The 27,599-nt window shown below is 39.8% G+C and overlaps 1 protein-coding gene across 3 annotated transcripts in view; it reads left to right on the top strand.

The window, feature by feature from the left end:
- The window catches only part of MAP7 (microtubule-associated protein 7), a 210,174-nt gene that overhangs the window by 7,475 nt on the left and 175,100 nt on the right, over positions 1 to 27,599 (top strand). The window contains exons 1-2 of one of the 3 annotated variants that reach the window (XM_012665230.1): positions 13,535 to 13,654; positions 14,274 to 14,413. The exons of the other annotated variants lie outside the window; for them this stretch is intronic. Of the exons in view, the coding sequence (XP_012520684.1) occupies positions 14,281 to 14,413 (133 nt within the window). The 5' untranslated portion in view covers positions 13,535 to 13,654; positions 14,274 to 14,280. Of the gene's footprint in view, positions 1 to 13,534; positions 13,655 to 14,273; positions 14,414 to 27,599 lie in introns of those variants that run through there. 3 annotated transcript variants of the gene reach the window in all.

Below are 27,599 nucleotides of genomic sequence, written 5' to 3'. Positions count from 1 at the left end.
ATGCTTCTACAAAAATAGTTGTGAAAAAAGAATCACGAGAAAATGCCAGGGAGGACTGACACGCCTGAGGAGATAGCACAGATGAGCACAGGGATGCAAAACAGCAGAGAGCAAGCTGGGAGAAGGGCCTTTGGCATATGTGGACCGCACTCCACAAACAGTGATTGATGTATATTTAAGTTTAGAGTTTCGATTTGGAATAAAATTTCTGTGATTTTTTTTTTTTTTTAAATGCTATGAAAGCCTTCTTGGAGTTGGTTTTCTAGTAAAGAGAACCATCCTTTACTATGGCATAACCTCCCAGTATAAAACTTGTATCTCTGGTACTGTTGAGTGTAGAAACAAGCTATAGTCTAGGATAACTTTAAATTTCCAAGGTGAAATTCTAGAAAAGACCCCTTCCTTTAGTGTCCCCATGCCCCAACACAAGGCCTGCTTGGGTGACAATAACCTGCATAGTAATAATTGGCTATAAGTTGTGTTCCTGTAGCAAAAAGCCTGGCTGCTTCTCAAGATTTTAATCTAGGCTTCTAGTTCTGCAAAGCTCCTGATCCAAGTCCTTAGTGTGGCAAACATACCAAACAGGACCCGGGTGCCTGCTTTGTGCGTTCCAGCTGGATTGATTTCTATTCTTGGTAGATGCCTGTGTTAGTACGGTAACACCCTTAACCACAGCCCTGGTGGGCTCATTTAAATATATCTCACTCCTTGGCCTGCAGGTTATGTTATTGAAACCATTATTGGGTTCATGCGCTGAAGCATCATTGGTTCAGATCACTGGCTTTCAATCTCGGCAACGAGTTTAAATCACCTGGGGACTATTTGAATATCATGCGGCACCCTAGGTAATTAGCTGAGAATCTTGAGGGATGGGAGGCAAGTGGCAGTGTTTTTAAAACTCCCAGATGGTCCAATGTGCACCCAACACTGAGAACTGCTGGTTTAGAACCATTTCCACTTGACCATCATGGTAGGAGGTGTCAAGTGTATGCACCCTGTTTATGGAAATCACATGGAAAATCATAACTATTACCCTAAATATAGCGAGTTTGCTCAAATTATCTCTTATTTTGCCCCAGGACTTTTTAAAGGAAATACACATGTGAATACAGGTATGAGTACACTTGAATAGCCAAATATATGCATACATATACTCGTACATATTGTGTACTTTTATGTGTAAATATGCATGGTTAAACAAAATATTAGATAATCAACTTTTTTGCTACTTAGCAACCATGCTGCCTTCCTCTCCCTCCCCACCTCCAGCCCAGGAAAGGTTAATTTGGGGTGGATATTAAAGTATTTTGTAGGAAATTGTATACTTTTCCCAGAGATCTTCCTCGTGACCTCTGACCTCTAATCACCAGGTCTCTGGCTCTTCTATTAATAGTTGACACATGTGTGACCTCCTCCTTTCCACCATGCTGGGAGACCAGATGCTAATACCTTTAGGCTAATCTTTCTTTCCTTCTCTTTTCTTTCTCCTCACTAGACTCTTCTGTGCCCAAGGCCCAGCTGATAACCTCTGCACTTACCACTGTGCGTGTTTTTTCTCAACAGGATTATTCACACTTATGCTTTGATTATCACCTCAAATGATTGTCTCTAGGAAAAGTCTACAGGAGCTTCTGAATTGCATTTGTGCCTGCTTGTGAACTGTTTCGGTGCCATCAGTTGTGATTTGAAGCTTTTTCCATGAGGGCTTACCTTTGGCAGCACCAATTTCCTATTCTTTTCTCCTCTTTGCAGCTAGTGTGTTCATAACTGAGATCCAGGACCAAATGAAAAGGGCAGTAGGTGATGCTGGATGAGACTGATCCTTAAAAAAGAGAATATCTTTGATTTCTCTTCAAGATTATACCAAAACTGAGCATATGCGCAGCCGTAAGCTCTCACGCTCAAAACTAAGACCAATTATTTAGGGATAATTCTGACCTATTTTGTGTACGGATGCTGGGGTTTGGCTGCCTGGGTTCCAAGCTCAGCTCCACTGCTTACTGCCTGAAGGATCTTAGGCATGTCACTTAACCATTCTCTTCCTCAATGTCTTCATTTTTAAAATGAGGATAGTGGTAATACCCTTGCAGGAATTAAACGAGTTAATACATAAAAGTACTTAGAACAATGCTTGACACAGCCTAAGTGCCAAATGTTTGTTGTAATTATTGTGGTCATGATTATTAAGGATTAGTACTGCATCACTGTGAAGAGATGGATACACCCTGGTATGCTAAGTTTCTCCCTTAAGCAAGTATTTATTTATAATGACAAGCTCTCCGGAATGAGGGCATCAGAATGTAATGCTGATGCAGACCTAAGTGTAGCTGTGTGATCACACTGTCATAGTCCTGGCTCTAGCATAAAAGGTATCATCAAAACACACTGGATGGTCCTTTTTACCTGTCAAAATGTTGCACAAAATGATCCAGTAGAAGGTTGCTGCATGCTGGCCTGTGAAACGCTCAGATTGTGTTATGTGATTGAATTAAATCCATGCAAGCCCTTTTTGGCTTTTTTTTTTTCATTTTTATAGGATCGAAAAATGTTTTTTTACTGTGTTATCACAGTTCTAAATTTTAAGTTCTGACTGGGCACAGTGGCTCAAACCTATAATCCTACCACTTTAGGAGGCTGAGTCGGGAGGATCACTTGAGCCCAGGAGTTTGAGACCAGCCTGAGCAACGTAGTCTGGTTGTCTCCACAAAAAATAGAGGCATGGTGGCAGACACCTGTAGTCTGGCTACTGGGGTGGCTGAGGCAGGAGGATCGCTTGAGCCCAGGAGTTTGAGGTTGCAGTGAGCTATGATGACGCCACTGCACTCTAGCCTGGGCAACAGTGTGAGACCATGTCTCCAATAAAATAATAATCATAAATTTTAAGGTTTTTTCCTAAAATATTTCTACAGAAGTTATTTTGCTTTAAACCATAGGAATGGACTTCCCAGACCCATTTTGACTTTAAACAAGTCACTGTCACTGCACTGAATATGTTCCTCTACAAGGAAAATAGAGGAAGCATATACAACTTGGCTTCCCCAAGGCTTTCACAAGAAGCAGGAGGCCATTTAGGTTTCTTCAAAGTGCCTACATGAAATAGAAAATATCAGTAAGTTTTTTTGTTTAGTAAGGTCACAAATTATAAAAGCAGCTTCCTAAAATTGCAGAGGACCATTTACAAGGCCTGTCCTGGGTGTGGGGTGGGGGCATGTGTGCGAGAGACATATTTCTCCCTAAGAAAATACCTTGTTCAACTTGTAATTTAGATTTTTATATCTTTTTAAAAATTTAATAATTTAGTAAATCTGAGAAGACATCACTTCTTCAGATGGCTGCTGGGTTAGATTATCTGAATAATGTCCTCAGATTATCTTTTTGTGTACAGTAGCCACTGTGGTAAATGATTAAACAAGTATGCTTAATGCTACCCTTGAAATACTAAAATTTCTATCATTCTTCAGTAAAAATATAACTAAATTATTGAAAATAAAACGATAGCATTATGTACTGATATACTTAACACTAAGGATTAACCTAGAAATTTCTTTTGTAACAGTGACTTGCTTCCTGGCTCTTAACATCCTTGTGAAGATGCCTTCCTCGTATATATAAAAAGATATATACCCATATGCTTTGTAAAGTGATTTTGTATAAGGCCCAGACAGAGTATTAGGGACTGAAATAGAAGTAGAAGAGATGGCTCTACAGTTGAGAGAAAGTATTAAAATAAATTGAGAAGTGGGAGATGGAGCAATTTTTAGTCTAGGAGGCCTATAAGATGCAAATTACTTTGGATAGAAAAACCCTATAATCTTATAATCCAGTGAAGCCTTACAGGGAAGAACACTAGTTTGGCATTTCAGATTCAATCTTTGGTGGTCCAGTGGTGCCTAAAGTTGTCAGATTTGAGAATGTCATTTCAGTTTATTTACAAACTGATCAGCTCCAACATTTTGTCTGTGACTCACCAAGAGCATAGAGATAAAAAACAAAAGTCCCAACTACCAACCAGCTTCTGCAACACAAATCTAAATTACATGATGAGAACCACAGATTATTGTGAAGGTGATGCAGGATTCATTAATGCCACCCACAATAGAAAGCCTTCAAGAGTGTTTTGGACGAGAGAAGGGGTACATACCAAATGTCAGAGGGGCAAAAGTTTCACAATTGGGCCTCAGGTGTGGAGTTCAGACACGTGTAAATTGGGCATTCTGCATCAATTGTACAGTGTGCAAAAATGCTTTCTAAAGCACATTCTTTTCTATTACAGATGAACCTATCTGGAAACATGTTCATGAAACAGTTTGCAATGTCACAATTATTTTAAAGCAAACAGCTTTTGGTTATATAAACCTCACTCTTTTTGTTTGTAAACAGGTCTTTTTCCCGTGAGCTGGATAAAAAGTCTGGCTCTGGGCACTTAAGAGACATGGCTGCTGCTTGTTTCAGGAGTTTGGGGGCAAGTGTCTTCCTACATGCCTGTGGAAACAGGAACAAACTAGTACTATCACCAGCAAAAAATTTAGGAGAAAGAAGAGATTTTTGTTATGATTCCTTCATTGCAACATTGCATGTGTCTGGAAAAACTTTTTTTTTTTTTTTAAACATATCAAAGATTTTAGTGCATTTAAGAATGAGAGTATAGCCATTTTGGCTTATGATAAAAGGCAAAATGGTCATTTGGCGTGTTTTAGGAAGTTTGCCAAAAGACTTCTTTGTCATTATAATCCTCCCACGATTGCCTAAGGCATGGATTTAGATCATGGATGTGAAAAGCAAAAGGGCTTTAGAGATGAAGCAGGTGCCCCCAAGTGCTTATTAACCTGTTCCTCTTCTTGAGATGTTTTCTTTCTATATAGAGCCCCCTAAAAGCTTGATGGCCCTGGGTCAATCAAGCCTAAGAGAAGATGTATTCATCAAAAAAACCTTACTAGTAATATCTACTTCTTGGAAATTAATGCTTCATATTTTTTGAAACAATTATTGATGCATTAGGAATCATGTTTGCTTAGCAGTTGCAAATTTTAAAAGCTTCTGGGCATGTTATTCAATCCTACATATGCTTATATCTTATCTATATAATTTAGCTTAAGGCTTTTGGTGTTCTGGTTGCTATCTGACAATTACAGTTGCTGACAGTTCTCAGTGTGGCTTTCACTGAATGAAAATGGACCAAGCCTCAAACTTACTTGCCGTGATGATGTAATTTGGCATTTCTATTAGGCACTGCCTTCCTCTAGGTTGATTTCAGAACTATGCTGGAGAATTGTAATTTTTTATTTTGTCAGGATTATTTCTAGTTAAACCAATAAATGTATAAAGTTTAGTGCCTCAGACCTTTAAACACTCTATCTTCTGTTGAAAAACATGTTTTATCCAACCTTCTTTCCACCCCTATCAACATATCTACATACTTTAGTTTCTTCTAATTGAGACTTTGGGTTACTTCATTATAATAGAGATTTTTTTTAAAAAAAAACTCTGCATGTCTATACTTTCTAAACTATTTAATGTTGAGATGACCAGACTGCTCAGTTCTCATGATAAAAAGGATTTATTTGCTAATGCTTTTAAGCTGACCAGTATTAGATTCTCAAAGGGAGATCATTAGTGAAAATGAAGGAGGATTTAATAGGTCTGGTCTGAGATGTCCTGACCCCAATTGTATGAACATTATTTTAATAGAACATTACCCTATTGGAAAATTATTTGACTAAATAGTATCCAGTCTATTCAGTGAAGGTTGTGACCACTAACACATAAACCTTTGACTTTTGAATGGCACGCTTTCCTTCACAGCATGTTGACTTGAATATGGAATGGAGTATCTTAATCTGGGGTCGCTGACTATGGTGGTTAATTTTAAGTGTCAGCTTTTCTTAGCTCTGGTGCCCAGTTATTTGGCCAAACACTAATTGTTGCTGTGCAGATATTTTGTAGTTATGATTAACATTTACAATGAATTGATTTTAAATAAAGGAGATTATCCTCAATAATGTGGGTGGGCCAGATCCAATCAGTTGAAGGCCTTCAGAGCAAAAACAGGTTTCCCAGAGAGGGAATTCTGCCTCACAGCTGTAACATAGAAATCCTGCCTGAGATTCCAGCCTGCCGCCTACCCTACAAATTTCAGACTTACTGGCCTCTACAAATGACAGCAGCCATTATTTCTTAAAATAAATCTCTTTATGTAAATAATACATGTTTCTCTTGAGAACCCTGACTGGCCCTCAGGAAGAAAATTAACAATTTTCTCCCAGAATCGTGCAAATAATTATTTAAGAGACAAAATTTAAAAATTAATCTTGTCTGATTTTTTAAAAGTAAAAACAGAATATTAAACTTTCAGTAAAAAAATTGTCTGTTTTAATTCCAAGGAGTTTTAGGAGAAAGAATTGGGAAGAGTGGCAAAGTAGCACAGGACGGGATGGAGAAAAGTCTCAATACATCCTGGAATGAATGTTGAATACGTTGTTCTTGACCTGTCCAATTCCTTGCCGGCCTAAAGACTTAGGGCTATCACTTTCCTGAAAATGCCCATGAAGTAATAAACTGAATTGGCTTGCTGTTCTGTAGTATTGCTCTTTGCTCACAAACGTTTAGATTTCATCTCTCAAGTCACATAGCTACAGTGATCCACCCACAATAAATTGTCTCCTTGAGGGAAAAGCTATGACTCTTATTCATTTTTGTCAGTAGGCTTTCATTAGGTGGTGGGTGGTGAGAGAGGGAAGTCTCCAAGCTGTAGGTGCAGAGATGAGTAGTGTGGTCTTCTTCTAACCAGAACACCTGGTGAAGCTTCCATTGTTTGTTATTTAGCATTAAGGGTAAAAACCTCTGGGCGGGGGGTGCATCAGATGAGTAAAATAGTACAACACAGAGTTGCCTGCAAAATGAAGCCATGTGTGTATATAAGTAAGTGCAGAGAGACAGTGACAGCAAGGAAAAGGGCTTGTCTGAGCCTTTTTCTCTCTGCCTGAGTGTTTTACCCCAGTTATATAACTTGGCTTTCCATTTGCATCAAATCATGGAATTGCAGGATCAGAAGAGAGTATAGAGATCCACAACTCCAACCTATGCACAGTGCATTAATCCGACATCATTGTTTGTGCACGGCTATCTTCAGTGATGAAAAGCATAGCCTGTTACATTCTGGTAACTTCCAATCACCGGTCCTAGTTCTGCCTTCCAGAAGTACACTAAAAGTGTACTTCCACATGTTAATCTTTAATTCAGTTGTTTTATTCCTCCGGAGTATTGTCTTATTTTTCTCAGAGGAAATGTACCTTCTTTCAAATGATCCTCCTGTGTTATGGCCTAGAAAATTTATCATAAGTCCTAGTTCACTCTCTTCTGCATGTGTTCTCATTTATCATCCCACTAGAAATATCTCGCTGAGAGAGCCATGTGGTGTGAGGACCAGAAAACAGAGAATGCTTGTTCTTCTATTCAGCGTGCTGGTGTCTGCTGATACTGCCGTGATTCTGCTAGGATTTTTACTGCCTCGTGGTAGAGGCAGTGAGCTTTTTGTCCGGGTGCCCTCCCTCCTTGATTCTGCTGCAGCTTGGGTAGGTCTTCATTTTGTACCTGTGCAGTTGAACTCTTAATATAAAAAAATTATTCCTGTTTATCTCTGAGTTAATCTGTTTAGATATAGGCTATTATTTCATTTTGTTGAGATCATTTTGGACCTAAGTCTATCCATCTCTCATCTTTGTTTTATCCACAGAACATAAAACCGTGGTTCTCATATAAATCTTTAATAAAAACATTAACCACCTTTCTTTTCCACTGCCCACTTCTGCAGCTTTCATCTGGACTATTGCAGGAAGTTGGTATCCACACTCAAGCCTGTGAAATAAGTCTTCCACGCGGCCAGAGGGTGCCTGTTAAAAAAGCAAACATGGCTGATTCTCATATTCCTGCTTTTGCCCTCTGTCCCCATGGCCATCACTCGAGGATCCCTTTTCTCCACTTGGACAAAATAGTTATGTAACTGGTCTGGCTCAAGTCTCTCTCCTTTTCCTTCCCAGTCTGTCCTGGCCTGTCTGGATCATACATTCAGTTGTCAACACCCTCCCATGGCTCCCCGCTGCCTTTGTTTGGTGGGAGAACATTATACACTTTGGCTGCTGTGTCCTGTGACATCATCCCAGAAGCACCCCATCATCTGGCATCCTTGACATGATTTTACCACTCCTAAAGCAAGACAAGGAACCACAGAGTCTTAACTTCCTTGTCGTTGTAAAGGTGTGGCTCAACAATTAAACTAAATTAAACACTTACCTAATTCATCAATAATCTATAAATAGTTAACTTTTAGAAACACAGTCCAGGCGTCTGTGTGAATATTCTGTTGAACCCAGTGATTGATTTCTTTGCCTCATTTGGAACCTATAGAATTGGATTTCTCACCTAATTGTCACTGTTAGAGGAGAGGACCTTCCTTGCACATTTTAACTGTTACCAAGGAATTCTGAAGTTCATGTAAGGTACATTAACAAAGTATTACCAATGAGAATAATGAACAAGAGGGCCAAGAGGCATTCTAATGTGCTACTGGGTTAAAGTTTAATGTGGCATTTTATAATATTGCCAACTTACCTAGTGATATCTAATGTTTAGGAAAAGGTTACATTCATATAAATCCATAGGGTTTTAAATTTATGGTAAAGCAGACATGGGAAAATGGACTCTTTTGGCACCGTGAAGTATTCAGTGTGCAGCAAAGATTTATAGAAATGTTATAAAAGGCACAGCAGGGACCTAGTACTTCTTGGCTGATAGCATTGCCACTACTATGGTAGTATTTACTGTTTTTCTTACATGCCTGTTGACAAAAGGTGGTCAAATAAAGAAGATCAAAGCAAACCTGCCTTTTTATTTTCAAAGGATCCATATTTCTTTGTGCAGTATTTCTTTGTCTAGCAGCCTCTTGGAAGCTATGCTAATGCTGCAAATGGCAGAATGTTGTGCCTTATTGCCACAGAAGTCATCATTAAGTGGCATCATTCTAGGAAACTGAGGGAGCCCTTTTACTTCAAGAATGGGCACTGCAAAGAACCATCTGGGACCCTTTGTTCCTTAGGAGTTGTTTGACTCCATGTCAGCCTGTGCTGGCTTTGTCATTTGCAAACCATACGAGGTTCTTAAGTTGCATTAAAATATTGCTAAAACTCCTGCTAGAAGCAAATTGCAGCCTGCCTTCGGAAGATGCATTAAATATTTAAAGGATTACTGAAGTCCAGTAGTTTGGAAGAATTAATCATCTCCTCTAATGTAGAAATGTGGAAAAGAAATTTGGCACTTCTGGACCCTACTGAAAAGTAAATAACTTTTCTGAGTATAGAACTTGTAATTTACTAGTGATGGGCCGTTCAATTCAGCAGTAATAATTTCTGTTTTCACCTACGGTCCTTGAATAGTGCAAATCAGGCTCTTTCCCTTTTCAATAATGTTTTTGTAAAGCTCACTAGGCTTTTAGAAAGGTAAATTTTGGGTATGTTTCTCACTAGTTAAGCAGATTTCTCGGATTCGCTCATGGGCTATGCTATTTTCCAATTTTATGGTTACAAAACAAGAGCCTAGGGAGCATATGTGTGATAGAAGCCTGACTCTGTGTGCATGTGTGTGCCTACGTGTGTTTAGTCTTTTATGTAACATTGTGACAGCTAGGCCCAAGTCATGAGCTTACTGCCCTCAGAGATGAGCAAGTTCGCCTCTGTTTTGTATTCACTCACCTCTTGGGCTGGATCCAGGCCAGAGATGCCAGCCAGCCAGGGTAGGAGGACAAAGGGACATAAATTCACTGTGGACTGAGGGGGTGGGGATAGCAGTCGCTCAAGAAGGGCCTGTCGGACTGTTTTATTCACAGTTGCTGAGTGGTACCATTTTTACCTTTTTTTTTTTTTAATAGCAGCCCATTCTAGTGATGGCATCATTTTTACCTATTAATGTGAATACATTTTAGGATTCTACTGCAAACATTTTTTCCTTAATATAAAGCCAGTCTAGTTGTAAAATATGCCCCTTTGCACTAGGCAGTGTCTCATTTTTCTCGTTTGTATAAAGTCTTCATTCATACATAATATATTATTTTAACAATTTAAACAAAACAATTACAAAACTTACGTGGCTATTGCGGGGCCACGTGCCCCATTTTCCATGGGGACTGAATTCAGATTCTGTATCTGCAGGTGACATGCAAGGACAGTTGCGTCACATCTAATTGAAAACAATAGTGCTGGAGAAGAGTTCAGGAATTCAGAGGAGTATTTTACTTCTGGAGATATTTAAATTTAAGGCCTTGCCATCCCCCTTTCCGTATTTGCCTTTGTTTTGGATCAAAGTGTGAAAGGAAAAGGGAATTGGGAGAAGACAGTAGTCCCTGCCCCTACGGGGATCAAACTACAGTATTCCTGAAATGGCCTAAGAGCTAACCCCCAGATCTATTAAAGATTGGATGTGAGCATTTAGGAAGCTAATCTCAAGTGTATTTATATTGTCTTCGATGAAGTGAAAAATGGGTACTTCGTGGGAAGGAAAAAAAATCTTTTTTTATTATTTGATCTTGGGCTGTTTGCTTCCCTGTGACTGGTCACAGCTGTGGCTGTGACACAGCTGGTTGATGTTGGAGTCAGGATTTACAAGGAAGCAGCAGAGAGCATCTTGACGGTAGAGCAAACGGGCTGGGCGTATTAATCCTAACTAGCGACCTAAGTAGCTATTCGACTTTCTCTGAGCCTCAGTTTCCGGATCTGTCAGATGATGCTAACTCATCTCAGGGCTTTCGTGACTTATAAATTTAACATATGTAATTGACCTGACACAGCATCTGACATAAAGTTGAACATGTTCCCAATTGTTGGGTTATTACTCTATTCTTTTACTTTACCCCACACTGTCTCAGGGGTTGTATAAAAGTGGTGACTTCTGGCCTCCTTTGTTTAGGCTCTCATTCCCCCAGTAAATGGTTTTAAGACTAGCTTGTACTCTTTGAAAGAAAAAAAAAAGTAAGTCTTTTTGGTGGTTTTCACACTTGGATACGAATCACAATTCTTCTGGAGACCCCTCAGGCTAAAGAGTGAAGGATCTGTCTTTGTCATTGAAGGGTCTTCCACTTAAGTGAACAGAAAAGGAAAACCATTTGTCTGCTGGGTGCGGTAGGGGAGGACTCCGTTCTGGTCGTCTTTGGGGTTCTCTGTGTCCTGCGATCTCATTTCCTTGGGTACTTTTATTCTATCTACTGGCTGCCTTGAGGACTCCTTGGTGAAATTCAACTCCAGATAGCTTTTGCTTTGCATTTCTCCTGAAAGACGTTTGAGGCCATCTAAGCCTGTCTTGAAAGTAATGGGATGTATGTCTTCTGCAGAAGTCATTTGAAGTTCAGCTTTCACTTTGCTTTATTTAAGCAACCCTTAGTAATTTTCTTCATTTTCCTCCTAGGAAACCTCATACAATATCATTTAATTTTTCCGTTTGGAAGGTGGAGGAAAAGATCCTTTTTTCTTTAGCTTTTCCTCTTTAATATTTTTGTTAAAATTAGTGGAGATGATCCGTTAGCTGTTAGAACAGCTGTTAGCTTTATTTGGGTAATGAACATTTCTAAACGACATTTGTCATTTGCTTGAGACATAGATTTTTATTTTCTTTACCAAGAGGGAGTTTCAACCATGCTTATTTTGTGTGTGTGGGTTTTTTGTCTTTATTTTGCTTGGATTTTTTTTCTTTTTTGCTATTGTAAGTACTGACCTGATTCTTTGAAAGTAGAGGAAAGAAATTAAAGTGGATTTGAAAATATTTTCATTTCACAAATATGCATGACATTGGTGTCTGTTACACCTATGTTTGTCATCCGAAAGAAAAATAAGAAATAACCAATCATGTCTAATTTGGGAAAAAGTTTACCAAGTATAGAAAATTATGGAAGTACGTTAAATTTACAATTTGTATCCATTGTTTATTTCTTAAACAAGAAGATCTTGAATATTCTAGGAATGCATCCTCCTTTTCTTTGCATCTCCACAGAAGTTGGAGAGAGATCTAGGATTCTAAAATATATAGGCCAAAGGTTTGTCGTAAGGAGAAGCACTGGACTAGGAAGAAGGGGGTCTAAATTTTAAATATAGACTTGCTGACAACTAACATTCGACCTGGGCAAGGAATTTCACTTCGCGGACCTCAGCTTCCTTGCATGTAAAATGCTGCTGACTCAGTTGTTTTCTCAGACCTATTCAGCTCAAATACTTCGTTCTATTTTATTTCAAAGACCCATCGCACAGATTAACACAGTTTAAACTCTGTGTATGAAATTTCCTGCATTTCTCCAAGCCACAGATCTAAACACATGTGAACTTAATTAAATCCCCCAGGCTTTAGAGGGAAAGATTTCTGAAGATTTATTTATTTTTTCCAGTGTGGATTTGCTAACCATCTAGTACCACCTCAGCACTGGCTGAGGAGATAAAAACATAGAATCATTCCTTGATAGAGTTGATAATTGAACTGGAAACACCTAGAAAGTAATTACAAAGCAAAAAATGGACTAGTTACAACAAATGTATTATAAAATATAATAATAATTGATACTTATTAAGCACTTCCTTTTGCCAACACTACATTCATTTAATCCTCATCCCTAATCTCATAAGGTAAATGTTGTCATTACCCCAATTTACAGAGAAAACCGAGGCACTGAGAGGAATTAAATGAATTATCTGAAGTTACTGTTCCATGCAAAGGATTTAGAGGGGATATTTTACTTGCCTTAGAATCCCTGGGGTTCCCTCTTGGATAAGTGGGTTTAAGTATTGAGAAAAAGTAGGAGGGTAGTTTGGGGATTGGAGGATTGCTTTTTACTTTCTAAGGAGACTTGATTTTGATTAAAAGGCAAAAAAAAAAAAAAAACCCTTTTTCTTAATTTGGCAGCTGGTATTTTTTAATATCATTTATTGTAAATTTGTATATTTTTTGCACGTAGCATAAATTTTAAGCAGCCTAGAAATGGAGAGTCTTAACGTGAGAAAGCTTATTTCAGGAGAAAACAATAATCACATGATTGTGTGCTTTGGAGAAAACAGTCCAAAAAAGAACTAAAATTGGGTCAAGTGTTGAGAATTGCTCAGCACTTCTGGTAGTGACTGCCCAGAGCAGTTGGGATTGGGGGTGGGGGTGTGCTGGGTATAATCGGGGCAGGTTTTTTCCCTTTGGTGGCATCTCATGTCTTATTTCTGTCCTTTCCACTTGCAGAGGAGTTGCTCCACATTGTGATCTCTGTGGTGGGAAAAGGCACAGTTCTTCCCCTGTGTGTGTTCACCGGAGGGTCTCAGGGACGTGGCACTGGTGGTCCTCATGGCAGGTGCTACCAAACCTGTGTTTATACAGGCTCTGGGGTGTTAAGAATGTCAGGAAAGTGAGCCAGCTGTGGGGGTACCAGCCATGCCTTCATCCAGCCAGGGACTTGCAAACATTGTTACAATAGACAACCTGGCCCAGAAAAGAAGAAAAAGCCTTCCTGCCCTGGGTCCCTCTCTCCATGCTGAGGAGTCGGCTGCTGCTTGTGTAAGCACAACTGTTCCTCCTCCCGTCCTGCTGCTCTGCGGCTGAGAGGAAGAGGGAGCTGCCTGGTGGCCTCACAGCCTACCCTCTGCTGGTGAGTTCCCAGGACCCAGCATCCCGCAGGCTGCCGCTCCTCTGCCAGGGAGATGGAGCAGCTCCCGGCCCTCCTTGATTAGGAATTGTCAGGGTTGTCAGGGCAACTGTTAACGGCAGCGTATCATATTTTCCCCTCTGCTGTGTGCTGAATATTTTACTGTGCGGTAGCAAGAAGAAGATTGGGAAAAGGTGCTGCTGCAGGAAGGAGAAGCTGGGATCTGATTGAACAGGTTAGGCAGCGGAGGGAGGCATCTGACCCTGAGTGCCTTTAATAGGACTTTTGTGGAGGGGAGGCGGACGTGTGTGTGCGCGCAGGAGTGTGTGTGTGCATATGCATGCATGCGTGCCTGCACTCACCAGCGCGTGTGCCTGTGGGGGAGTAAGCGGGAGGAGGTTGGTAGGGGAGGTGGGGGGGCTGCTGCTAGGTGAGGGGGACTGCAGGGCCTCAGTTGCCAAGTGGCTGGTAGTATCTGTCAGCTGTTTGCAAACTGTTTACCCATAGGAGATCTATTACAAGTGCTCAAATGAGCCGGCAGCTCAGGAGCTAGCAGCTTCCTGGGAGCTGCAATTACATAAGCATATATTTTTAATATAATAATAATTAAAAAAACAAGTAGCAGCGGTATGCCTGGATCAGCTACAGCTATCCGACAAGAGAGACTGAAGAAGACCAATGCAAGGCCAATTCCCCTTGGTTTATTCACCATTAATGAGGAAGATGAACAGCAAAAGAATGGAAATTCCGGAAGACAGAAAGGTACGCGTTAGCTCTGCCCTTTGGTGGGAGCTGGATCCAGCCCTTGTTTCCCACATTGCCTGCAGCACATTTTACAAACCGTACCCGTAGTGCATGCTGTGGGAGCGCCTGTGACCTCCTAGCACAGTTTGCTGGTGGTGTTTACCTACTCGGTAGGGCTCTGTGTGCATGAAATGGGGAACAGTTTTCACAGATTTGGAAGATTTCAGATCAGTTACCTTTTTCGACTCAAGCTACTTTCTTGGCCTAGATATCTTTAGTTTTCTCGTGCTCACTTACACAATGACCAGTGACTCTGTCCTCATCAGGAGGAAGAAATATGAGTTATCAAGATTTAAATGAACATCTTCCCACCTTCCTTAGGTGCATCAGATAATTTCTATTTAATGAAGTGAGCTTTTCCTTAAGAGTTACGAGTTAAAGTGGCCTAAGAGTGCAGCCTTTCCATAGCCAGAAGATCAGGATGCCACTTCTTTTTCTAGACTGAAATGCTGACGGTAAAGAGAAGGAAAGCAAACACTGAAGGGGAACACAGAGGGCAAAGCTAGGGAACGTGGAGGGGACCATGAGGTTTGATAACTTCTGATGATAACTTTACTACTGAACGTTTGGATAGTGACTGAAACGTGTGAGGTACAGAAAAGGGAAGTCTGCTCCTTGTTCTTTCATCGTGGTGAAATGAGGCAGCAGCTTGCCAGGCTTCTTGAGTCCCTGTGCACTGTATCTTCTTCAGCGTTGTCTCATAGCCGCCCTCCCGGGGCTGTAATCATCAGCCAGAGACGGCAACATCATGCATTTTTGAAGGGCTTTAAGGCATGCATAGTTTTCCAGCATCCTAAGTCTTGCCGCCCTCTTCCCAAAAATGTATAAGCTGATCTTTCTCTTAAGCAGATGGGTTATGAATTTTGTTGTTTTTATGTGCCGATTAAATTTTAGCTTGCTTTCGAAATTGTACCGTCACTGAGATATCAAATTTTCCTCAGTGTGGTACAGAGAGGTAGCATGGCAAGGTAGCAAGCACATGTTTAAGCAGTGATAGAATGAATGTTTAAATAGAATCTGGTGTCTGAGGACTACTTGTTTTCTTTTTCCTGGTTCTTGAATGAAACTTAGTGTACTTTTATTAAATATAATTGAAACTGTCTAAATCATATTTTTATTTCATTTTTAAAAGACTGGTCCAGAAAAGAAAAGGGAAGTTCTAATAAGTAGACTTTTACTACTGTAGTAAGATTTTTATTTATTGTTGGACATGGCTTCTATCTGAGGACCAAATGACCTCAGAAATCTAATAATGCTGTGAATGGAAGGTGACTTATGTGATCCTTTTATTTGCCCATAAATTAGGTAATTGAACCAGAGTGTGTTGCTCTTGATGAAAACTCAGTACTTTAAATTGTTAGTAGCAAATCATTTGGCCTCTGAAAAGTTGATAACTTTTAAAATTAATGTGGATTCGTTGAATTGTTCCCATAGTGTATTTTTGGAAGCATTCCTGATTTGTGCAACTTTCCTTGGGTGTCCTGGAGCAGTAATTTAGGATAGCCATCTATTTTGTTCTTAATAATTTTCTGGAATTCCTCTTCCTGTTGTCTTCTGTTGTTTTGGGTTTTTATTGTTGTTGTTTTCAGGTGCCTTTTAGTATTTTGTTTAAAAGGAAGGGAAGGAGGAGAAGGTGCTTCTAAACATCTATTTTTGACAATTTATGCAACTTCTTGGATAAGAGAGACTTAAATCAAGGAGTTTCCACTCCTCTACCATTTTTCTCTTTCTATCCCTGCCTGTGTTCAATAAAATAGGCAGATAACCCTGGGTACCTCTAATTATGCCTGATGAATAAAACCACTGGCTTTGACTCTGAGGTTCTCATCTGGCCTATCTGAGCTATCGAAATGTTTACCTTCTAGTTCGGCTCTGTTCAATAGAAAAATGATAGAAATGGTCTGAGTCTGCACTGTCCAATATGATAGCCATCAGCCACGTGTGGCTACTGACCACTTGAAATATGGCTAGTATAGCTGAGAAACTGATTTTTAAATTTTAGTTAATTTTAGTTAATTTAAATTTAAATAGCCACATGTGGCTACCTTTTTGGACAACACAGTTCTAGTCTGTAGAGCGGTGACCTTCTAAACTTGCATCCTCTCTGTTTATCCTGTTGCTTCCTGGTGCCGGATATGGTTGGTCTTGAAATGAATGTGGTTGTTAAGAAGGGCATCATGGAACAGACAGCCTCTTCACAGCAAGGGAGCACGGTAACCTGGATTTACAGACAATTTCATTTTTCCTTTTCCACTTACATGTTATTGACCTGTTCTGAATATTATTCTTACTAGTCACTAGTTCCCTGTACCATCTTTTGCAACTTCTAATGGACTCTTAATTTCTAAATTATAAATCCAAAGCATCATAGCAAGATGACATACAAGTTATCATTTATGTGTGACTATTATGATAAACAGTCAAAAACTTTGTTTTTCCTACCTACTCCATGGCCCGATCAGCCAACTATGTCTAATCCTGGTGTCCAAACCAGGCTTTCATGCTTAATATCTTTTTTCTGTCATTACCAGTAATAAAGAAGCTTGTTATCCTCAATTTAATGAGCTGAAGGGGAGCTTCTGTACAGGATTACCTTGGGTTAATGAGGAGTGTACTATCTTTTCAGGTACTCGTACTGTTGGGTAACCATCATAATGAACTCAGTAAGAATGAACGTGGTGATTACCATCTGCACTCCTGAATGGTGGCTTCAGAGTTATCTGGTGGGGTGACAATTGTTTGTTTAGATGGTAGACTAGATTAATTCTTGAACGAGTGATTACTCTCCCATGTAATCAGTAGGGCTATAATGCTTTACTATTATTATTATGCCTTACTATTACTATAATGCCTTACTATTATTAACACATAGTAATTAAAATAGTCATTGGGAATGAGCTGGGCTAATGCTGTTTCTCTTATACCTTAGAACCTTGAGCCTCCCTGTAATGGTGACCTCAGCACTGGTTTAAGAGAAATCGTTTAGGAACTGTAGTAACTAAATGCTCTTGGATAGGTTTCAAGGTGAACTTGCCTTATGATGAATTTTGCTGAGCATAGTTTGATTATTAAGTAATAAGACATTTTCTCCTAAACCAACATTTTTTTAATGCTCATTCTGTGGCAGATTACTCTGCTAGGATACTGAGGAAGTGCCGTGAAAATAATTGACATGGTTTCTGCTCTCAGAAGTGTTAACTGTCTAGTGGAGGAAGATAAGTGTGTACAAATAATGCAAGAATATAAACTGAAATCAGGGGAAAGGGAAAGAGGATAGGAGTGGAAGAAATGTTAAATATGTGCCAACTATATGCTCTTACCCTCAGGATTCCAATCTGGAACAGGGGGTTTAAGGGATATAGCCTCCCGTCCTATCCTATCCCAAATGTCTGGATGAAGTTGGAAGCTTATACAGGCCTTAAGGCGAGAACATAGGAAGATTGGTGGAGAGCTTCTTTTATTTATTTAATTGTTTTATTTTTTACTTTTAGAGACAGGGTCTCACTCTGTCACCCAGGCTGGAGTATAATGGCACCCATCATAGCTCACTGCAGCCTTGAACTCCTGGGCTCAAGCCATCCTCCCACCTCAGCCTCCTAAGTTGCTGGGACTACCACGTCTGGCCTGTTTTTTATATCAAACTCGATTGATATCCAGCCTCAGTACTATATTTACTCATGAGACTCAACTCCAAATGAGTTTATTTTATCAAAATTATCATCACCCTCAAAAGATGACTCATCACTCACTAGGCAGATCATGGCTAGCCTGCTTTCAGTCTTGCCTCTTTCCAGCCCGTCTGCCATAGTGTTGCCACTGAGACATCTCTCCAGTGGGAAGATCTGCCCCATCACTTGCCTTTGAAAACTTCCCAGTGGTATTGCTTCACCTGAAACAGAGGTCTCAACTGGGGGTCCTAGAGCCCCACTATAGGTATGCGTTTTTTTTAATGAGCCAACATTTAGAAACTGGGAGATTTTTCATAATAATCTGGATTACAGCTTCCCTTGAAAAATCAGAAGATACCACCCCCTTTGGCCCATGCTTCTTCATGGCAGCAATCAGCTGGAGCTAAGCAGCAGCTGCCACAGTAGGTGGGCCATGTATTACCCGGCTGGCCTCAGTTATCTGCATTACCATGGTCATTTGCTTCTGTGACCCCTGACCTAAGGAATGAGTCCAAGCCCCTTAGCATGGCTGCCAGATTACTTACCGTCTGGTCCCTTTCTCCCTCTCTACCCTCTCTCCTGTTACTCTTTGAACTTCATGCTTCAGGAGCACCAGAATGCTTACATTTCCCTGCTCCTCCATGCTTTTGTATGCCTCTGCGTCCTGCTCTGGTCTTCAGTCCACTTTCTTCACCTTATATCTGGATGACTCTGACTCTTCCTTTAGAATCAGATCAGGTGTCATTTCCAGACTCACTTTGGATGCCATCTTTAGGAAACCTCTCTCACCCTGGCCTCCCTATTCCTGGCACAGGAGGACAGCCATCATGGTGCTCCTTAGGCATAGCCTAAGTCCTGTCTGTACTTCAGTCCTGACACTTATCTCAGTGTAACGAAATTGTCCACGCTCCCAGGCCATGCCCTTCTCTAGACTGTAAGCTTTCTAAGGGCTGGGACTCCTGCCTTTTATACCCTGTACCTTGTAGAGTACGTGGAATGTTACCGAAGGAAGGTAAAGTTAACATTTAAAAATAACTTTTGTTCGGGCGTGGTGGCTCACGCCTGTAATCCTAGCACTCTGGGAGGCCAAGGCAGGAGGATCTCTTGAGGTCAGGAATTTGAGACCAGCCTGAGCAAGAGCAAGACCCCATCTCTACTAAAATAGAAAAAATTGGCGGGGTGTGGTGACATGTGCCTGTAGTCCCAGCTACTCGGGAGGCTAAGGCAGGAGGATTATTTGAGCCCAAGAGTTTGAGGTTGCAGTGAGCTATGATGATGCTGCTGCACTCTAGTCCAGGCACTAGAGTAAGACCCTGTCTCAAAAAAATAAATAAATAAATAAAACTAAAAAATAAAAATAAGTTTCACAGACTCTGAAGGTCTTTCTAAGAAATGTTGATACCATTAGAATTGTCCTTCCAAGGTAACTACTTTGAAAGAGACAATACTATTAATATGCTTAAGTATGTCTGATATATTAATCAGACATATATATTACTCTCTACCAAACTGCATGCATCTAATAGTATAGCAGCGATTCTACCCTTTGTTTTTTATCATGCTATTTATCATTTTTCTCTGGAAAATGAAGGTATATATTTGCAAGGTGGTATTGACTACTTTGTTAATATTGGGTTAATAATGCTTTCTGCCCTTCTTGTTAACTAATCACAGATTAATTTATAAAGAAATACAAATTCTCCTTGAAATCAGGATACAGTAGTTCTGAGAAATCCCCCTCTCCCCATTTTGTTAAAATGTGTATTCATGGAGCCTGCAGTGAGGTTTTTTTTTATTTTTTATTTTTTTTTGCCTTATCCACTGTAAAGCTAAAGTTTCTGCCACTTAAGGTTTCCAAATGAAATATAATCTGGCATTTACCATTTATATTCCTACTGGATAGGTGATGATCTAGCAACTATAATGTCCTCTTTATAAGTCATGTGTCTTTTTTAAAGAGGAGTCTTATGTCAAGAAGTGTGAATACTGCTGTGGAATCATTCTCATACCTTTGTTTCTTTTCCTCTTTTGTTCTGTAGGAATTGCACCATTGTCTATTCCCAGGGTCCCTATGTGTGCTTTTTAGGGCTAGGCAAAAGTCGTAGCAGTAATATTTAACAGCTAGGGAAGCAAAAGTATATTCTAGAAGAATAACATCAAAGATCCCTATTAGGAGGAAGAAATCTTGAAGTCAAATTGATTGGCATAACTTTTATTTGCTGAAGAGACCTTAAATATAAATATTTTGGAATAAAATATCATAAAAAGAAAAAGAATAGGAGATGCCAGGAATAAGGATCAAAACATGTAATGTATGGCTTACACCCATTGGATTCTTTATAAATATTTGTTGGGTAGATGAATTCAACTGTCTCCCAGGCATCCTGTGTTACATAAGTAAAAATTACCATATATCTCACTGTGTACAAGTAACATGATTTAACCTGCACAGAATCCAAATTTTGTACTATATAAAGTGGAATTGGCTTGCTATATAAAACTAAAAGAACTTAAAAATTGTGTGCGTGTTTCAAGAGCTATAACTGATGGGGCTTAAAGAGCTGACTGTTCCAGTCCATAGGAACCAAACACTATTAGGTATTTGCTTAGAATCTCCCAGCTGATAACTCTTAGACTTTATTTATTAAAAAGTTCTAGTCTGAGTTTGAATTAAATATCCATTTCCATTAACATCAGTATGTTTCAAGGAGCAACTTTAAATTTAATTCATCATTACAAAAATTTTCCAGGTGACTCACAGTCAAGGATCCAGACCACATTTTTCATTTAGCAGAAACTAAATGCTGCTGTTAAGGTGACTTTATTCACAAAGGTGATTTTATTGAAAGAGTCCATCTTAATTCTCAGATCCTCTAGACATTTAGGAAGAGCTCACTTTATGTTGGGCCCTCTGTATGATGAGTTTATGTTCTAGATTTGCCAACTTCAAAAGGTAAGTCATACCCCCCAGACCCAGATACAAAGGCCCAAAGAGTGGTAGACATAAGACAATGTGTTTGAAATATTTACTGAAACACCATTTGATATTTATGCTAGCTCTAAGATGCAAGTCCTATTTTTCAGGCTATCTGCCCAGTGATGGTTTGTTAATGAGAAGATTCTCATGGATTTTGTCCAGATTGCAAAGAATTTATAATCCCAGCTCCAGTTTGGAGTGGGAATGAAGTTTATGAGTATAGACCAAGGAAAATTTTCAGTTTTGATCTTAAATATATGTGGTTTAGAGGGGGCTAGATTCATCGTAAGTTTAAGGTACAGGAGTAATACAGTAGTAACAAAATATTAAAGTAGCAGGATTCAGTGGAACCTGTCGTCATAAAATTGTTATTGGGAACAACAGTATGGAGGCTGGTGCCACCTCTGTACTCCTGATAGGATAACTTTCAAGGTCAGCACATTATCAAGAGATGGCTTGGAGTAGGGGTGAAGGATTGGAATCTCTGTCAGGCCCTTTTAAAACCTCCCAAATAACATAGCTTAGCATCTAAGTAAAAATGCAGAGACATTTCCCCCTTATAAACAAATTGTTGCCTCTGAGCCCCTGTATAGAACTATAGGAATTCAGCACCTGCTGCTTTCAGGGGCATCAGTTTATATGGTGGGAAAACAGGACACTAGGAATGTTTAACCAGGTTCACTTTTGGTGAGGAGCCACAGGTCCAAGTTTGCCACAGTTGTTAGAAATCCAGGCTGTATTTTGTGTGAGAGACTATGTGATGTGATAGAAAAAATGCTGTATGTAGAAATATGCAAGTTATTTTATTTAACTTTTCTAAGCTCATCTGTAAAATAAAATGAATAAAATCATGGTCACAGGTGGCAGTGAGGATTAGAATATTTAAGCACTTAGCACACTCTCTGAAAAATAACTGGGACTCTTTAAGTGACAGTTACAATATTTTGTAACCAAATATCCCACATTTTCTGATAACTTCTACCGACATATTCTGTTGGGAGAATGGCCTGGTGGAAAGACCATCCTGCTTGTGTACCTTAATCAGCTTCTTTATTATAGAGAGATTTTCCCTACTCTAATTTCCTGCCTTAACTTGGCTTGTGAATGAAAATTTCTAGGAGGGCTGCCTCTTTTCTGGGGCCTTTTTGGTCACTTACTTACAACAGGCGTATGTGACTGGATCCTTGCCCTGTATTAATTCATGTGGATCAAAAATACTAGATGTCTGGGAGATTGCTCATGTAATACCCTGTAATTTTGTTGTGTTAAATAAAGGAAATAAATCACCATTATATCAGATCACCTCACTTGTTATTTCGAATATGATTAAGGGAGTATACCTATTATTCCTTGGGATTAGTGGAAAACTCTGGTCTCTTTTAATCAGGGAACAACAGCAATGATCCCCTACCATCTTGAAAACCAATTCAAAAGGGCTTGTTTGAAAAAACATGTGCAAGGTTTTTTCCTTCTGATGTGGGGTGTGCATATGTTGTAGGTATGAATTGCTTGATGGAAATGTCTCAGTCTACTGGGCAGGTTTCCACCAGTGATTTAGGTTATGGATGCTTACCTTGGGGCTGCCAGCCTGATGCAGGCTGTTTTTCTTTACTCGTAGACTTATTTTCAGCGCCGAGACTTCTTGTTCTAAGTAAGGTTAGCCATCTTTTATTTCAGTACTACTTACTTCTCTGTGGTAGTGTTGTTTCTTTCACTAGTCAGTCAGCAGTAAGTGCTATGAATGCTTATGGTGGAGAAAACACCAAATGAGATTTTGTTTGCTGCTCTTAAACGTGTATGCACCAGCGGATCTTTGTGTCCAGAGATATTGTACAGTAGATATTGTCTGCTTTGGAGCTCTTCCCTCCACCTGGTGTGTACTCCTGCTGCTTCTCCTCTCTCTGCTTCACTATACCTGGTTAACTCCTACTTGTCCTTCAGTTTAAATGTCTTTTCCTTAAGGATGTCGCCAGATCAGGCTAGGTCCCAGGTTCTCGGCTCCTGTAGGATTGTGGGCTTGTTCTTTCTTGCCCTAGCTAAATTGTAGATTGTTTGCTGAGTAGTTGTTTAACGTCTGTCTCCTCAACTAGACCGAGCTTCAAGAGGGCAGTGAGTATGTCTGTTGGATTCGTACTGTGCCCCCAGCACCTAATACAGAGTCTAGTTCCTGCATACTTTCCTTTATTGTGCTTCACAGATATTGCACTTTTTTACAAATTGAAAGTTTGTGGCAACTCTGCATCAAATCTGTCAGCACCGTTTTTCCAACAACATGTGCTCACTTCGTGTCTCTGTGTCACATTTTGGTAATTCTCTCAATATTTCAAACGTTTTCATTATTATTATATCTGTCATAGTGATCTATGATTGGTGATCTTTGATGTTACTATTGTACTTGTTTTGGTGCACCACAAACCACACCTACACAAGATGGCAAACTTAATAAATGTTGAGTGTGTTCTGACTGTGTTCCACCAGCCCAGCTGTTCTCCCCCCAGTCTCCCAACCCAGGGCCTCCCTATTCCCTGAGACATGCCAATTTTGAAATTAGGCCAATTAATAACCTACAATGACCTCTAAGTGCTCAAGTGAAAGGAAGATTTGCACTCACTTTAAATAAAAAGAATCAAAAGCTAGAAATTATTAAGCTTGATAAGAAAGGCATGTCGAAAGCCAAGATAGGCTGAAAGCAAAACCCGTTGTGCCAAACTGTTAACCAAGATGTGAATGCAAAGGAAAACTTCTTAAAGGAAAGTAAAAGTGCCATTCCAGTGAACACATGAACGATAAAGAAAGCAAAACAGCCTTATTGCTGATATGGAGAAAGTTTGAGTGGCCTGGATAGAAAACCAAACCAACCACATTTCCGTAAGCCAAAACCTTAATCCAGAGCAAGGTCCTAACTCTTTAGTTCTATAAAGGCTGAGAGAGGTGAAGAAGCTGCAGAAGAAAAATTTGAAGCTAGCAGATGTTGGTTCATGAAGTTTAAGGAAAGAATCCATCTCCATAACATAAAAGTGTGAGGTGAAGCAGCAGGTACTAATGTAGAAGCTGCAACAAGTTATCCAGAATATCTAACTAAGATAATTGATAAAGGTGGCTACACTAGACAATAGATTTTCAATGTAGGCAAAACAGCCTTTTATTGGAAGAAGATGCCATCTGGGACTGTCATAGAGAGGAGAAGTCAATGCCTAGCTTTAAAGGCCAGACTGACTCTCTTGATAGGGGCTAATGAAGCTGATAACTTGAAGCCAATGCTCATTTGCCATTCTGGAAATCCTAGGGCCTTTAAGATTTATGCTAAATCTACTCTGCCTCTGCTCTCTCAATGTAACAAAGTCTGGATGACAGCACATCTGTTGACAGCATATTACTGAATATTTTATGCCCACTGTTGAGACCTACTGCTCAGGAAAAAAGATTCCTTTCAAAACATTACAGCTCACTGACAGTGCACCTGGCCATCCAAGATCTCTAATGGAGATGTACAAGGATATTAATGTTGTTTTCATGCCTTTTGTCACACCATTCATTCGGCAGCCCATGGATCGAGGCATAATTTTGACTGTCAGGTCTTATTAAGTACATTTCATGAGACAATAGCAACCATAGATAGTGGTTCCTCTGATGGATCTAGGCAAAGTAAATTGAAAACCTTTTGAACAGGATTCACCATTCTAGATGCCATTAAGAACCTCTGTGATTCATGGGAGGAGGTCAAAATATCAGTGTTAACAGCAGTTTGGAAGAAGTTCCAGCCCTCATGGATGGCTTTGAGGGGTTCAAGACTTCAGCAGAGGAAATAATTGCAGACGTGGTGGAAAGAGCAAGAGAACTGGAATTAGAAGTGGAGTCTGAAGATATGACTGAACTGCTGCAATCTCATGATAAAACTTGAACAAATGAGGAGTTGCTTCTTAGGGATGAGCAAAGAAAGTGGTTTCTTGAGTTGGAATCTACTCCTGGTGATGATGCTGTGAACACTGTTGAAATGACAACAAAGGATTTCAAATATTACCTAAACTTAGTTGATAAAGTATCATCAGGGCTTGAGAGGATTGATTCCAATGTTGAAATAAATTCTGCTGTGGGTAAAATGCCATCAAACAGCATCATGTGCTACAGAGAAATCTTTTGTGATAGAAGAGTCCATTGATGTGGCAAACATCATTGTTATCTTATTTTAAGAAATTGCCACAGCCACCCCAACCTTCAGCAACCACTACCCTGATCAGTCAGTAGCTGTCAACATGGAGGCTAGACCCTCCAGCAGCAAAAAGATAATGACTTGCTGAAGGCTCACATGATCATTAGCATTTTTCAGCAATCAAGTATTTTTTAATGAAGGTATATATATATTGTGTACATAATGCTATTGCACACTTAATAGATGACACTATAGTGTAAACATAACTTTTATATGCACTGGGAAACCAAAAAATTTGTGTGCCTTCATTGCTATGTTCACTCTGTTGCAGCAGTCTGAAACTGAAGCTGCATCTCCAAGGTATGCTTGTATATAGTTGAGGCTCCCTAAATATTATGTGAACAGGTATCACAACTTAGATAAACAGTTGATAAGAATACATCCAGCACTTTTTTACATTCATAATTAATAGTCTTAGTAACTTTGGTATTTAATTTTTCAGCTGAAACATTCCTTTATTTCCATCGAGCTGTTCTGTAGAACATTGGAAAAAAAATGATTTCTGGGTTCTGATTCAAGACCTCCTAGTCCACAGGTGCTGAGCCAGGAGCAGAAGCCCAAGTCTGGTTTCTCCCAAGGTGACTGATTAGAGACGACACACTGGCTCTGCTGGCGAGAGGGATGAGAGAGCACAGCTGGAGGAGGCTGGCTTTCCAGACCTCTGAGCATGCCAAGGCTCAGGACTTTGTTCTGAATCTGGCAAAGGCCTGGAGATATCAGATCGATCTTCACACTGCGGGATGGTAATGACAGTGACTTTTGTCCTAAAGACCTTTGCCCAGTAGCCTCCATGCAAAGATGACTTGTTTTCAGCTAGGACGTTATGGCTTAGAGAGTCTGCAGTGGCTTACTTGGATCAAATTCCAGTGCTAGACCATTCCAGAAGCACCTTCTCCTATCATATTTCCTTGAACTACCAGAGGTCATTATGACATGCTCATTTTGAGTTTGTGGTGTATACTCATTATGGCCACGTTTGAAGTATTTATTAGCATTTACTTTCCTTTGAACAACTGAAATTCACTGTCAAGACTAGGAAGCATAAATTGTAAGCCAGGACGAAATTACATAAGCAACAAATCCTCAATGGTTTAAACTCCCCCCGAGTTCTTGACCAGCAGTGTCCCCTGCTCCCGCCTGCCCCTTTGTGGGTTAAGAGGCATCCTGGAACGGAACCGGAGCTGCTAATTTAGCAAAGCTCAGTGTGTACCTGGTCACGTTCGTCTAGTCCCCCACCCCTTCTAGTGCGTCTCAGTAAGCCACCCTTGCAGATTTCCTTTTGTGCTGCTTTTTTATAACACCATCTCTGCATCAGCTTTTTTTTTTTTTTCTTTTTAGGGCCCAGAAAAACAGGTTCTTTGTTGAGTAGGCAGTTCCTGGTGTACACCCTTCAGCCAGCAGTGTAAAGATGCAAAGTAGCAACTGAGACGTTAGGATTCAAAACCTCAGCACTCTGGGTTTTCACCCTGGACTTGGGGAGTCACATTTTCTTTTTATGAATTTGCTACTTCTGATTCTTCTGTGACAATACAGTAGTAAATCCTTTTCCTACTTCTTACATGGTGGTGTTCATCAACCTATAGCTTCCCCTCACCCATCTAGTGCTTTAGAATACTATGACATTAACATTAGCATGAGTTATGAATAGAACTACAAACTTGCTTCTTATGTCAACGCTTCTAATCATCAGCCAACTTTACACATTTTCTCATAGTCCAAGTGATTTCAAAATTATCCTCACTTTGCTGCCACAAGTTTCAGTGACATACATGTCTACTTTGATGCTGTGTGGCCTTGACTTCAGCTTCATTCTGCCAGCCAGCAGTGTAGGTCTATGTTGGGACTTGTTTCCGCTCCACCTATAATACCATGAACTCGGAAATTCCCCTAGGCACTCACAGACTTCAGATTCAGCAAATACTGTTTTGGTGCCTACCCCATGCTAGACAGTGTCGTTAGATGTTTCCATATACAGAATTCACTCCTTATCTGAGAGGGACATGTTCCAAGACCCCCAGTGGATGCCTCAGATACAGTACTGAACCCTATATGTATATACTATATTTTTTCCTATATATACATACCTGTGATAAAGTTTAATTTATAAATTAGGCACAGTAAGAGATGACAAAATAGAATAATTATAGCAATACACTGTAATAAAAGTTTTGTGAATGTGGTGTGTGTGTGTGTGTCTCTCTCTCTCAGAATATCTTATTGTATTATATTCACCTATTTTCTGACTGCAGTTGATTGAGAGTAACTGAAACCGCAGATAAGCGAACCGCA

The sequence above is a fragment of the Propithecus coquereli genome, unplaced genomic scaffold (assembly GCF_000956105.1).
Source record: "Propithecus coquereli isolate 6110/MARCELLA unplaced genomic scaffold, Pcoq_1.0 Scaffold98, whole genome shotgun sequence".
Taxonomy (NCBI): Eukaryota; Metazoa; Chordata; class Mammalia; order Primates; family Indriidae; genus Propithecus; species Propithecus coquereli.
This window is presented reverse-complemented; position numbering and strand designations above follow the sequence as displayed.